The sequence below is a fragment of the Lucilia sericata genome, unplaced genomic scaffold (assembly GCF_015586225.1).
Source record: "Lucilia sericata isolate MDLA Ls3-8-SP2 unplaced genomic scaffold, ASM1558622v1 Contig000014F_arrow, whole genome shotgun sequence".
In the NCBI taxonomy this organism is placed as follows: Eukaryota; Metazoa; Arthropoda; class Insecta; order Diptera; family Calliphoridae; genus Lucilia; species Lucilia sericata.
In genome coordinates this window covers 1,420,331-1,433,511 of record NW_023994053.1, presented here as the reverse complement: position 1 = coordinate 1,433,511, position 13,181 = coordinate 1,420,331, and the positions used below count along the sequence as shown (strand labels likewise).

At 30.3% G+C, this 13,181-nt stretch overlaps 1 protein-coding gene across 2 annotated transcripts in view; it reads left to right on the top strand.

Moving 5' to 3' along the window:
* LOC119604717 (serine/threonine-protein kinase PAK 1) overlaps positions 1–11,492 on the top strand; it is a 43,909-nt gene extending 32,417 nt beyond the window's left edge. For both annotated transcript variants that reach the window (XM_037957525.1, XM_037957516.1), the window contains exons 6-8: positions 7,248–8,029; positions 11,027–11,245; positions 11,324–11,492. In XM_037957525.1, coding sequence (XP_037813453.1) covers positions 7,248–8,029; positions 11,027–11,245; positions 11,324–11,407 — 1,085 coding nt within the window. In that variant the 3' untranslated portion in view covers positions 11,408–11,492. The remainder of the gene's footprint in view (positions 1–7,247; positions 8,030–11,026; positions 11,246–11,323) is intronic.
* Positions 11,493–13,181: the final 1,689 nt, after the last annotated feature.

The following is a 13,181-nucleotide window of genomic DNA, read 5'->3' as shown; positions in this document are numbered from 1 at the left end:
GTGAGGTTGAGGGCTCTATGACACCTAAAGACAACATGCGATCTACTTCAGAGTACATGAGTTTTTCCACCGCCGGTGAGACGGGGTAAAATCTCTGCTTAATCGGTTTAGCATTGCCAACATCAATCTCATGTTGTATTAAACTAGTTCTACCAAGGCCCTTGCTTTCGAAATTTGGAAAAACTGCGATGACAGCTTTTAGCTGTTGCTGTTGACTTGGAGTCAATTTATAAAAATAATCATCAAAATTAGTATCACCTTTTTCTACACAATCGGACGGACTTTTGGATATGTTATTAGAGTTTTCGGACAAAATAATCTTAGATGAAGTAGAGGTATCTAAACTGTGAATAAATGTATCTAAAAGATCTTCAGTGTCAGTTATTTTAGGCAAAAGATTAAAGGTCTTGCAAAAATCAATCCCAAGTAGTAATCTTTGGGATATGGTTGGTATAAGGAAAAGGTTAATTGTGTGAGTTGTGTTTTTAAATGTGACATCTACTTTCAGCCAACCGAACACTTTTTGTGTTGTACCATCGGCTGTTTTTACTGTCGAGTTACATTTAAAGAAAGTCGGAAATTTTGCAAAATTTTCTGTTGCTAAGTCTGCACCAATGCAGCTTATACTTGCACCAGTATCGATTAAACCATACTGAGTGTAATTGAGGAAAGAAACTTTGGCATAGTAACGACCATCAACGGAATTGTTAACTATGGCAGATATTAATAGTTTAGAAACAGATTTTCGACGTTTATAATAATTCCTAAGCCTAATAGTAGAACGTTTAGGAAGACGTATGGAATTTACTTCAGAAATGTAAGGTTCACTAAAAATTTCATTCCGCTTAGAAATATATAACTCCCATTTCTTATGAAATGGTGTTTTGGGGTAAATTAGTTTAGAAATATCAGTTTTAGAAAAATTATTTGTAGTAGTACAATCTCGTTTTAATATTGTATATTTAGAACATTCGCCATTATTTCCACTATCCAGATTTAAACATTTTTCTTGAAATTTATCGCAAACTAAATTATTCAATTTTTCAGAATCCGGGGTCATATCGAAGTCTTCATCAGGGTTAATATTTGAATTATTCATTGATCTTTTGGAGCATTGTTCTTGTAGTTTTTTGATGCTTTTTTAGCGATACATTTTGAACATTGTGGCCGATATGTGCTTTTGGCCCCACAGCCGTAGCAGAATATTGTTCGCTCTTCAAGGCAGTCTTGGTAATAATGACCGAACTGGTCACAATTCCAACAACGAGGGGTTGTTTCGTCCCTTTGAACAGCGTCAATTGACGGTTCATCATTTACGTCGAGTGGCATTGGTTGTTCATGAGCAAAATCAATTTCCGCAATATGACGTCTGGGAGGAAATTGGTTAGCGGTTCTGGCAGAGAAGTTTCGTCGCACATACTCATCATTTAAAAAGCTTTCACGCATCTGAACGAGTTTTCGGAGATGTGGAATAGAGTGGATTGGAATGTATAGTAACTCGTGCCTTATTTCTGGTCTTAGGTTTCGAGTTATTATTTCTATCAATTCCATTTCAGAAAGAGGTGTTGGAAGCCTATCCATTATGGCAGAAAGAGATTCGTAAAACATATCAAAACTCTCTCCAGTCTTTTGTTTACGATTTCGAATCTCCTCGCGAATGTCAAACGAAGATTTGAAATCTTTGTATTGAAATCGAATGGCCTCATTGAAGTCATTCCAATTAATAACGTCCACTTGCTTATGGTATCGCCAAAACCATTCTCTGGCTTTACCAGTAAGCAAAATATGGAGGTTTTTACATATAATATTAAAATCTCCTTGAAAATTGTCTATTGTTAACGATTTTAATCGATACAGAAATTCCTCAACTGTTAAACCAGTTGACGTGCCATCGAATTTAAGTCCCCAATTTTGAATGATTGACGTAATTTTGTCGTTTGGATAGTTGGACATATTCGAAGACGGGGAAAAGTGTGAGTTTGCCAATGGATTATTATTAGTTTGAGGTGTTTGAGAAGTATTTCTCCCATGTGAATTGTTCAGAAGAGATTGCCTATTCTGCATTACATTCTGGGGAAGATTTCCTAAAGGAATACTTGGAATAAGATTGAGGTTCTGTAACAATTTAGCAACATTGTTTTCAATCAATCTGTTGATTTCCTCATAATTGACTGGATTATTTTGAGGCACATTTGGAACCAAATTCGGCTCAGTATTAGAAGATGCATTTTCCATTGGATTTTGTGTCGATAACTGATTATTTCTGGAAGGATTGGTTAAAGTAGCTGTATTAGTATTACCTCCTACATTCACCGAAGGCGTCAATGGTTCATTAAACAAATTTCTTGAAAAACTACGTGTGTGGTATTGTTTCGTAGACCCACCACGTCGCAAAGTTGATTTTAAAGGCTTTCCCGGAAAGGAAATTTGTTTTAAATCGGCCAATTGACAAGGCAAACGACATACCGGACATTCGCCGTCAGTTGAAAGATGGTTTTCGATACATGGCCGATGAAAAATATGATTACAACTACCAATAATCAAACATTCTATTTTGCCGTCAAGGCGTTCATTACAAATGCTACACAACTCATTTGAAGCTGACGCTATTATGGGAGCTTGAGATGGTGCCGATGCTATCGAGATTATTGGAGATGGATTTTGGGGCATAATTGATGCATGAGGAGGTGTTCGTTCTAACGACATTGTTATAAAAGATACAGAACTTACGTGAAAAATATATTTCAGAAAAAAGTATATGCAAAGCAAAATTCGTAAAATTTGAAGGAAATCAAGAAGTATAAAACCACAATAATAAATTTAACTTCAACAAGCAAAATTTAGCTTTCTTCTTCTACGAATTATAAATATGTAGTTTTCTTTAAAGAGGTATAAAAGTTTTTCATGAATTATTATTTTCGTTTTATGGTATAATTAAGTTAGGATTAAAATAGGTAAGTTATCACATCAAAAGAACAAAATTGATCTATGGAATTATTTGTGAAATGTTTCTATATAAGGCTTTTGACAAACTAGTAGGTATACATTTTCATTTTCTTTGCAGTCTGTAGTACCAACTTTGATCTATTGGATGTTATCTGGCAAAATGCCAAGCAACATTTCTCAAATAGAATAAAGTCACTCGTATCTTAGTCAGCAGCATTTCATAGGAACATCTAACAAATAACTGTTTTGCAAAATATATTATAGACACTGTTAATATTAAGATATTTAAATAAAAGAACAAGTTAGGGGCAAAACGGTTAGGTTACTCAAACCTCAAGTACCTAAATATCCTGTAGTGCATAACAAGTTATTTATTTAAACAATATAATATAATCATTATCTATAATATTTTGCTATTAATGAAATCTAATATAAAACTACAATTCGGAACCGATCATGTACCAATATTTTGGGACACTTTCGGCCCCACGTTGGGCGCCATTTTCTGTAATAAATCCTTAATAAATCAAAGATTTCAGTTTAGTAAGTGAATTCAAGAATGATCACTTGACAAAAGGCTAAATAAGTGAAAGACTGTGGGAGCCATAAATGCACTAGCTTCAGTCGGTCGGGGAGGTTCGCGTCTTCCTATATTTAGTCTCAAAAGTACAGATATTATTTATTTCTATAGACTCCCGTGAAATTAATTTAACAAAATTTTTAAGTGGACCACCATAACTATATATTTCAAAACAAAATCCCCTATATAGTTAAGTTTGAGATAATAGAAAGCAAGTCTGTGATAATGTTACCTACGATGTTAAGATTCCATGCTGTTATTTGGAATCTACGGCTCAAAACCCACGCCTACCTATATTCTGTTGCCGAATCTTTCTGGTCAGAATCCCTCGTTAAATTAATCCTCACTTATATTACACCATGAACGAAAACATTAAAGTTTTTAGCAATTCATCACAAATTTATTCATTCTTCTAAATGATTCAACCCATAAACTTAATGTATCTTAAAAAGCAAAATAATAAACAAAATTTATAAAGTTAAATAACAACAATCTCTAATAATTAGGTATAAGTATAAATATTTAAATATAATTACAAATAACAAAAATAACGATAATAGTTAATTCTGTATTGGACTGATTCGGTAACGTTTTCAAAATATTTAAATGTAAAATGGATTTAAGAGATAAGATCTGTCAAGAAAATAAAGTTACAAAATTTCGAAGAACAACAAAACAAGTAAATATACGTACATACGTAATGAGAAAATAAAAATTCTTGCCATTTGTTTTAAATATTATTATTTACATTATTTGAATTAATATTGTTTCATTGTTCTCATTTTTTTTGTTGTTGTTTTCTAAATTTAGTTTCTCTTTCTGATTTTACCTCTTTTACTAAATTTCTTTTCTATACCGATTTTGTGGTTTTTGTTATTTGCATGTTATTTTTGATTTTTAAATTTTTTATAAAGTTTAATTATTTCATTTTTAGTTTTTAAGAGAATATGCAAGAGTAATATTTTTCATTTTTTTATATACAAATTATTAATGAATTTTACACTCACCAAATTTAAAGACGTCGCAGAGGCCTCTCGATTTCCATTAGGTGTGATGTTGGACTAAATGATAGTTAATGAATGAAAACAAAAATCTTGCATATACGTACAAAAAAAAAATAATAAAGTATTAAGAATTCGTAGTATCTATAGTATAAACATAAAGATGCTTAGGGTTTCCCTTTAGGTTTACTATTAGCAAAGTTATTTGTGATACTTAAACAAATTTGATATTAAAACAATATTTAATACCATAACAAAACTTAACTCATAAGATCAATATGGCTTATGTTCGAAACTATACAATTATAAAATATCAAATTAAATAACATTTTCTAAAAAAAAATACTTAATTTAAACTAGCTGGGACTTATGAAATAAAGGTTTTATTTAATTTTAGGTAGATATGTATCCAAAGAAGGAATATATTTTATTATGTGCATCAGAATGCACATGGAGAAAAATCCATTTAACTTTAACTAAATTATAATTTACTTTTGCAAATAATTGAAAGATGTGAAATTATATTGACTTTGCCTTCGAAATTATATTCAATTTATATTCAGCTTAGATTAGGTGGTTGATATTTGTAGCTTTTAGGTTATCGGACGTGCTTAAACTTTGCTTTGTGATTGAAAAAAATTTTTCACAATAGGACTATAATTTGGGTAATTACTATATGCAAGAGTAAACATTTTTGGCTGGCTATCATTTAGTCAAATTGTTAACGATGATAGACCAGCCAATGTTTTACCATCACTTTTTGAATTGGAGATATAGAAATTAATTAATTTTGTCCAATAGCAATTAACAAAATTGAACACCATTTGTTTACACAATGTGAAACTCCAGTAAATTTTGACTTGAAATTCATAAGAATTATGGACAAATCTTATACCATGTGGTAGTTCAATCTTACATAAGATTTACGTCCATCTTCTAGTAGTCTTTAACACTTCGTATTCCTTCAAGTTATTTCCAAGATTTGTGATTTGACAAAATATTAATAAATTTGAACTTGATCACTTGTATAATTTTAATTTAAACTTTAATGGTAATAGGAGTAAAGACGTCTAATTAGTTGCACAATCCGATGAGAAAAAAAAAGAATTTTTGCAGTTTTACATTAACGAAAGCACGTTCGTGGCTAGTGTTGTTAAAACTTTTCCCACCATATCTCAATGATTATTTTTCCATAAATAATTAATTATGATAATCATTAATTTTACCTCAACATTTAAAACAGAGTTGGTTTGAATAAGCTTTTTACCAGTTGGACACATTTGCTTATTACTACTTTGTTGTCGGTGAGATATTAAATATGTTTATAAACATTGGTAATGTGGTCTCCACCGCAACATGTTTTGATAACATCATTGATCCTCTATCGTACATACATAAATATGTTGATAAGAAATGTTGATAGGTGCGAATGTTGATAAACAAATGCATGTATATAAGTATACACAGTGATTCAATGGATATAAAATTGATAGGAAGTTCTGATAAATATGTATGTTTTCTACCATAATAAATGTATAACAACTTTTAGGTATAAATTTATAACAAACGTATTTTTCAAATAATAATAATAATAATAATAATAATATTGAGTTAATTATTAAAAGAAATACGTATTAAGCAAATTTTTTTATATTTTGAATACGGGATTTCTTGTATGAATTCTACTTAAAATTCGTAAATATCCTAGCAGCATAAAATGGTATATAATAAAACAAAAAAAAATTTACTAAACAATCCTCAAGAAAAATAGTTTGGAATTTGTGGAAAAATATAAAAACAAATAATTTAGACTTTTGTGATAAACGTCTACTACACTTCGTGAGAACGTTATAAACATATGTATATGTTAGTCATTCCGTTTGAAATTTTTACAAAAAACATAATTTTCCTAACCTATAAAGTATATTCTGAATCCTTATAGAAAGCTCCGTTTTGCTTTAAAACCATTTTAAAATTTAATAAGCAATTTAGTTTTTACAATTGCTTAGATGTCTTTTGGTTTGTGTCTTCGCTTTTTAACATTTTAATACTAATAAATTGCATTTTATAATTCTACAATTGAACTAATATTTATAAAACTTAAATCAATATATTCTCCGTATGTTATATATTTTATTTATTACTAATTTTACAACTGCTAACGCTAACGAAAAAAAAATAACAAAAATTAACCACAATCACAACTAAAACAAAAAATCAAAAACAAATAAAAAAAAATCCTTTAAAATCAACCACTGCTACAGCAGCAGCTGGCTATGAGGCTGAACTAACAGCAGCTTCTCAAACTGACACTACTAATCTTCTACTAATGACTACTACTACCACTAATAATACTGCTACTGCAGCAGCTCTTAGTGCAACTCCTAGTACTAGTAATCAATTGCAATTTATTGATTGTAATGCTACAACGACAACAACAACTACAACTAATCATGATTCTTCTGCTTCCTCCTTTTCATCGTTTCCCTCATATCATGATGATATGACAACATTGCCACCAATTTATTGTCCCTCTTCATCGTCTTCGTTTATTGAATCGATTGCAATGCCAACACCACCTTTGCCCACACCAACTGCTGCGACAATACCACAAACTGTTACGGATACCGTTGTGGATGTTCCTACCATAACAACCATAACACCGGCTACACCCGATAACATTGAACCTGCTCTAACGACAACACCAATTGTGACCACAGATTTGTATGCACACGATACAAATACTAATAATTTGAATGCGGTCTCCGCTGCTGGAGCTAATGCTGCTGCAGCATCGTCCAATGCGGCCTCACCTGCTCAAGCGGCTACCACGGGGGCCGCCACCACTACCACGACGCCAGCAACAACTACAACAACACAACAACGATCGGGCGCTACGAAAAAGAAGAAAATGTCTGATGAAGAAATACTTGAGAAATTGCGCACCATTGTCTCGGTGGGTGATCCAAATCGTAAATACACGAAAATGGAAAAAATAGGTCAGGGTGCCTCGGGTACCGTTTATACGGCCATTGAATCTTCCACTGGCATGGAAGTGGCCATTAAACAAATGAATCTGTCGCAGCAACCCAAAAAAGAACTGATCATCAATGAAATTCTTGTCATGCGAGAGAATAAACATCCAAATGTTGTCAATTATTTGGACAGTTATTTGGTATCGGAAGAACTGTGGGTTGTTATGGAATATCTGCCGGGTGGCTCACTGACCGATGTGGTTACGGAGACGTGTATGGATGAGGGTCAAATAGCGGCCGTGTGTCGTGAAGTGTTACAAGCTTTGGAATTTTTACACTCCAATCAGGTCATACATCGTGACATTAAAAGTGATAATATTTTATTGGGTCTGGATGGTTCAGTTAAATTAACTGATTTCGGTTTTTGTGCTCAAATATCACCGGAGCAATCGAAACGCACAACAATGGTGGGTACACCATATTGGATGGCACCGGAAGTTGTTACACGTAAACAATATGGACCGAAGGTAGGTTTTTTTTATATGTCTATTTTTATACCCACCATCAAAAAATATGGGGGGTATATTGATTTTGTCATTCCGTTTGTAACACATAGAAATATTGGTCATAGACCCACAAAAGTATATATATTCTGGGTCCTCATTAAATTCTAAGACGATCTAGCCATGTCTGTCCGTCTGTCCGTCCGTCCGTCTGTCTGTCTGTCTGTCTGTCTGTCTGTTGAAAGCACGATAGAGTCCGAATGGAAAGTGCTAGAGGGTTGAAATTTCACATAAATATTTCTTATAGGTAAGGTTTGTTTGGTATTGAAAATGGGCAATATCGGTCCACGTTTTCGGATAGCCCCCATACAAGTGGCCCCTCGAAAAGCAGCTTTAACAGCCATAACTTGTTTAAAAATACGAATATAGCGATGAAATTCGATATAAGTAAGTTTCTTATGATCCAAAATCAATATGCGAAATTTTATGAGGATCGGTCCATAATTGACCCTACTCCCCATATAAGGTCCCCCTCAGAAAATGACTTTAACGCTCATTACTGGCTTAAAAATACTAGTATATAGATGAAATTCGACATAAGTAAGTTTCATACGAGTCAAAATCTATCTAAAAAATTTTATGAGGATCGGTCCATGATTGACCCTACCCCGCATATAAGGTCCCCTTCAGAAAATGACTGCAACGCTCATTAATGGTTTAAAAATACGAGTGTAGCGATGAAATTCGACACAAATAAATTTAATACGAACCAAATTCTATCTACCAAATTTTATGAGGATCGACCCATAATTGACCCTACCCCCCTATACATGGTCCCCTTCAGAAAATTACTTTAACGCTTATAACTGGCCTAAATATACGAGTATATAGATGAAATTGGACATAAGTAAGTTTCATTCGAGTCAAACGAGGTTTTATGGTGGGTATATAAGATTCGGCATAGCCGAATATAACACTCTTACTTGTTTTTTCTGTTTTGTTAATGTGTTGAACGAAGTTACTCACATCTTTTCACCAAATATCACTTTATTCACCAAAATCGCCTTTTTCACTAAATATTAAACATTTTTCTAACCAAAAAATACTTTTACGCCAAAAATCACCTTCTTCACAAAAATTCTCGTTTTTCATCCAAAGTCACTTTTTTCCAAAATTCACTTTTTTCAGCAAATGTTACTTGATGCACACAAAGTCACCTTTTTTCACCAAAAGCCAACTTTTTCGCCATTTTTTACAAAACTCTTATAAATTATTTCAATTTTAACCCAAAAATTGATTATTTATGTGCTGAACGAAGTTACTCACTATTTTCACCAAAAGTCACTTCTTTCACCAAATCACATTTTTTTCACCAAAATTCACTTTTCTCACCAAAAATTAACTTTTACACCAAAAGTCATTATTTTTCACCATAAGTTACTATTTAACCAAAAGTAATTTTCACCAAAAAGTCATCATTTTTTACCATAAGTCGTTTTTGTCATCAAAAAAGGACATTTTTCATAAAAATTCACTTTTACCACTTTTTTCGCCAAATTCAGTTTCCACCAAAAGTTACTTAATTCCCTAAAAGTCAGACCCAAAAAATCACTTTTTTTCACCAAGTCAGATTTTTTACAGCAAAAGTCATTTTTCTGTCCAAAAATTTAATTTATTCACCAAAAGTCATCTTTTCCACTTTTAAATTCTTTTTTTTTTTCACCAAAAGTCACTTTTTCTCCAAAATTCACTTTTTTCTATCAAAAAGTCACTTTTTCCGCAAAAATTACTTGGTTCGCTTAAAGTCAACTTTCTCACCAAAAGTCACTTTTGTCACCAAAATAGCCCATTTTTTTACCAAAATTCACTTTTATGTTACTTTATTCGCCAAAAGACACAATTTTTCACCAAAAGTCACTTTTGTCACCAAAATAGCCCATTTTTTCAACATGTCAGTTTTTCACCAAAGTCGGTTTTTCACCTAAAGTTTCTTTATTCGCCAAAAGTCACCCTTTTTCACCTAAAGTCACTTCTTTCACCAAAAGTCACTTTTTTCACAAAAAATTTACTTTTACGCCAAAAGTCAATTTTTTTTTCTCCAAAACTCACTTGTTTCGTCAATAGTTAACTTTTCCATCAAGTCACTTTTTTCCAAAAAGACACTTTTTCGCTTTTTTCACCAATTTCACAAAACTATATAAAGCTCATTTTTTCCAAAAGTTCCTTATTTGACGAAAAAAAGATTTAAAAAAAGGTCCTTTTCACAAAAAATTTCAATATTTTCCACTAAAAGTCACTTTTTTCGCTAAAAGTCACCTCTTTCACCAAAAGTCACTTTTGTCACCAAAATAGCCCATTTTTTCACCAAAGTCAGTTTTTCACTAGTCAGTTTTTCACCTAAAGTTTCTTTATTCGCCAAAAGTCACCCTTTTTCACTGATGACCTGATGAATTTTATAATGACTTTTTTAACCAAAAGTACTTTTTGCTCTGAAAGTATTTGATCTTTACATTTTTTGTAAAACATAAAAAGTTTCTCTTTTACATTTCAACCAAAAGTCTCTTTTCCACCTATAAGTACTTTTTCCATCTCAAGTCCCTAAAAGTTTATTCTTTTTTTACCGAAATACCCTTTTTTCGTACATTTTTTTTTCCAAAAATCTCCCTTTTTACAAAAATTACAAATCTTATCCTATCACCAAAAGTCTCTTTTTAGTCTAAAATTTTCCACGAAAATTTTAATAGTAATTTTTCCAACAAAAGTACCTTTTTTAAACTAAAATTACTAAAATTTTCATTTTTCACAAAAAAACTGATTTCAACCAAAATTTCTCTTCCCTACTTATAGTTACTTTTTAAACTAAAGTCCCATTTTTCATCCAACGATGAAAAGTTAATCAAAATTATTTTTTGCTAAAAAGTTCATAAACATCATTTTAATCTTTTTATTAATAAGAATACTTTTTTTAAAGAGTCTGTACAATTTATCTACAAATAAAAAAAAAACAATAAAACATTACAGGTCGATTTATGGTCTCTTGGTATTATGGCCATTGAAATGGTTGAAGGTGAACCTCCTTATCTTAATGAAAATCCATTGAAAGCCTTGTACCTCATTGCTACTAATGGCAAACCTGAGATTAAAGAAAAAGAAAAACTCTCACCAGTATTTCAAGATTTCCTCGATCAATGTCTCGAAGTAGAAGTTGATCGTCGTGCTAGTGCAATGGAATTGCTAAAGGTAATAATAAAACATTTACAAACAAAATCAATTAAATGAATTAACAAAAATATTTGATTTTTTTTAATTTAACAACAGCATCCCTTCTTAAAATTGGCCCGTCCATTGGCCAGTTTAACTCCGCTTATTATGGCGGCTAAAGAGGCCACCAAAAACAACTGATTAAAGCTACAAAATCATTGATTTATGTTGAAATTATTTTCTTAAGTTGTATGTTTTATTTAAAAAAAACAAAACAAACATAAGAAGAAAGATAAAAATAATAAAAAATATTTAACAAAGTAAACACATAATAATAATAATTTTACATTTTCTTATTATTATTATTAAATATTATAATTTTGATTATAAAACATTAAGAAAAACAAAACAACAACAACAAACAATAAGGAAACAGCAACAAAAACAACAAGAACAACAACATTAAAATTATATGCATATTTACGTATAATTATTATTATTATTATTAAATATATAAATAGTTATTATATACAATAATTAAAAAAAATAAATTAAAAAGAAAAGAAATAGTAACGAATGAAAAAAATGAAATTATATTGAATAAAAACAAAAAACCATAAAATCATCTTTATATTATTAAAACAATTAATAAAAAAAACAAAACATTTATTAAATATTATTAAACTTATTATGTATTAACATTTAACGAGAGAGATAAAACCGAAAACAACAAAATAAATAATTACTTTAATTATATTATATATATATATATATTTATAGTTATATATACATAAAAAAATAATTATTAATTCTAAAAAACAAAAATTAATATTAAAGCAAAAAGGCGTTAAACACCATGTATTTAAAAAAAAACAAAAACAATAAAAAATAACAACAAAAGCATATTTATAAAACGACCTTGTCTGTATAATCCCTCCTTCTTTCATCCTCTTCTCTTTACTTTTTAATTGTATTTTTTTAACTACCAGCTTTTTATAATGAGTTTATTACTATCTTTCTCCAATTCCCTTTAATTTCTTTATTCTATTGCATTTTAAGTTTAAATCATAAACAAATATATTTTTAATGCTAAAATTATCATAAAGATTTCTTTTTTTTTAATTGTTTTCTATTTTTTTTATTATTGACAAAAGAAAACATATTTTCAAAAAACTAGCTTTTTTTAAGTTTAAAATAATTATTTTTTACCACTACCACTTATTTAATTGTATCAATATAATATGAATAATAATAAAGCATTTTAAATGCTTTTTATTTTCATTTTAATGACAATTATTTTTTTTAAATATTATTATTTTAATTTGAGACTAATTATTAATAAATGAAAATAATCAATAAAATAAATAAAATAATTTTTTTTTATTAATATCCAACTTAATTTATATTAATGAGCAAAACACCGACAGCGAATTGTTGTATTTGATTAGTTTTGATATAGAGCATTAACTCTATCGAAAGAAAAGGTATTTTAGAAATTATATTTTAACTCTTTTTACAAGCTTTTTTATTTAACTTGCTTTATTAGTTTGTTGGTTTGTAAACTAACCTTATAATCGTATTTTGTAACTGAATTTTTGATCAGTTCTCGTAGCCCTATTTAGTTGCACACATAAAGGCACCTATTGCCGATGCAATGTTATGTTCGAAAAATCTAAATTAAATTCGAAAATTCTTAGTAATGTTAATATGTAAAATTTTAACTGAATTTTTAAATCAAGACCACTGGGAATACGCATCACAATATCCCGAATTATTCGGCCAATTACTGTCAACTTTAAAACTTTTGCTAACTTTTATAAAGTATGAGCTATATTTCAATCTACCGCTAACAGACACTACGCTAATATGAGTCCCTGTATAGCGGATGAACTTGCCAGGAATGGTGCGATGAGAGGGGAAGATGAAATCGACGCATTTACTGGTATCTCCCTTACAAACTGTAAATCACTGGTTC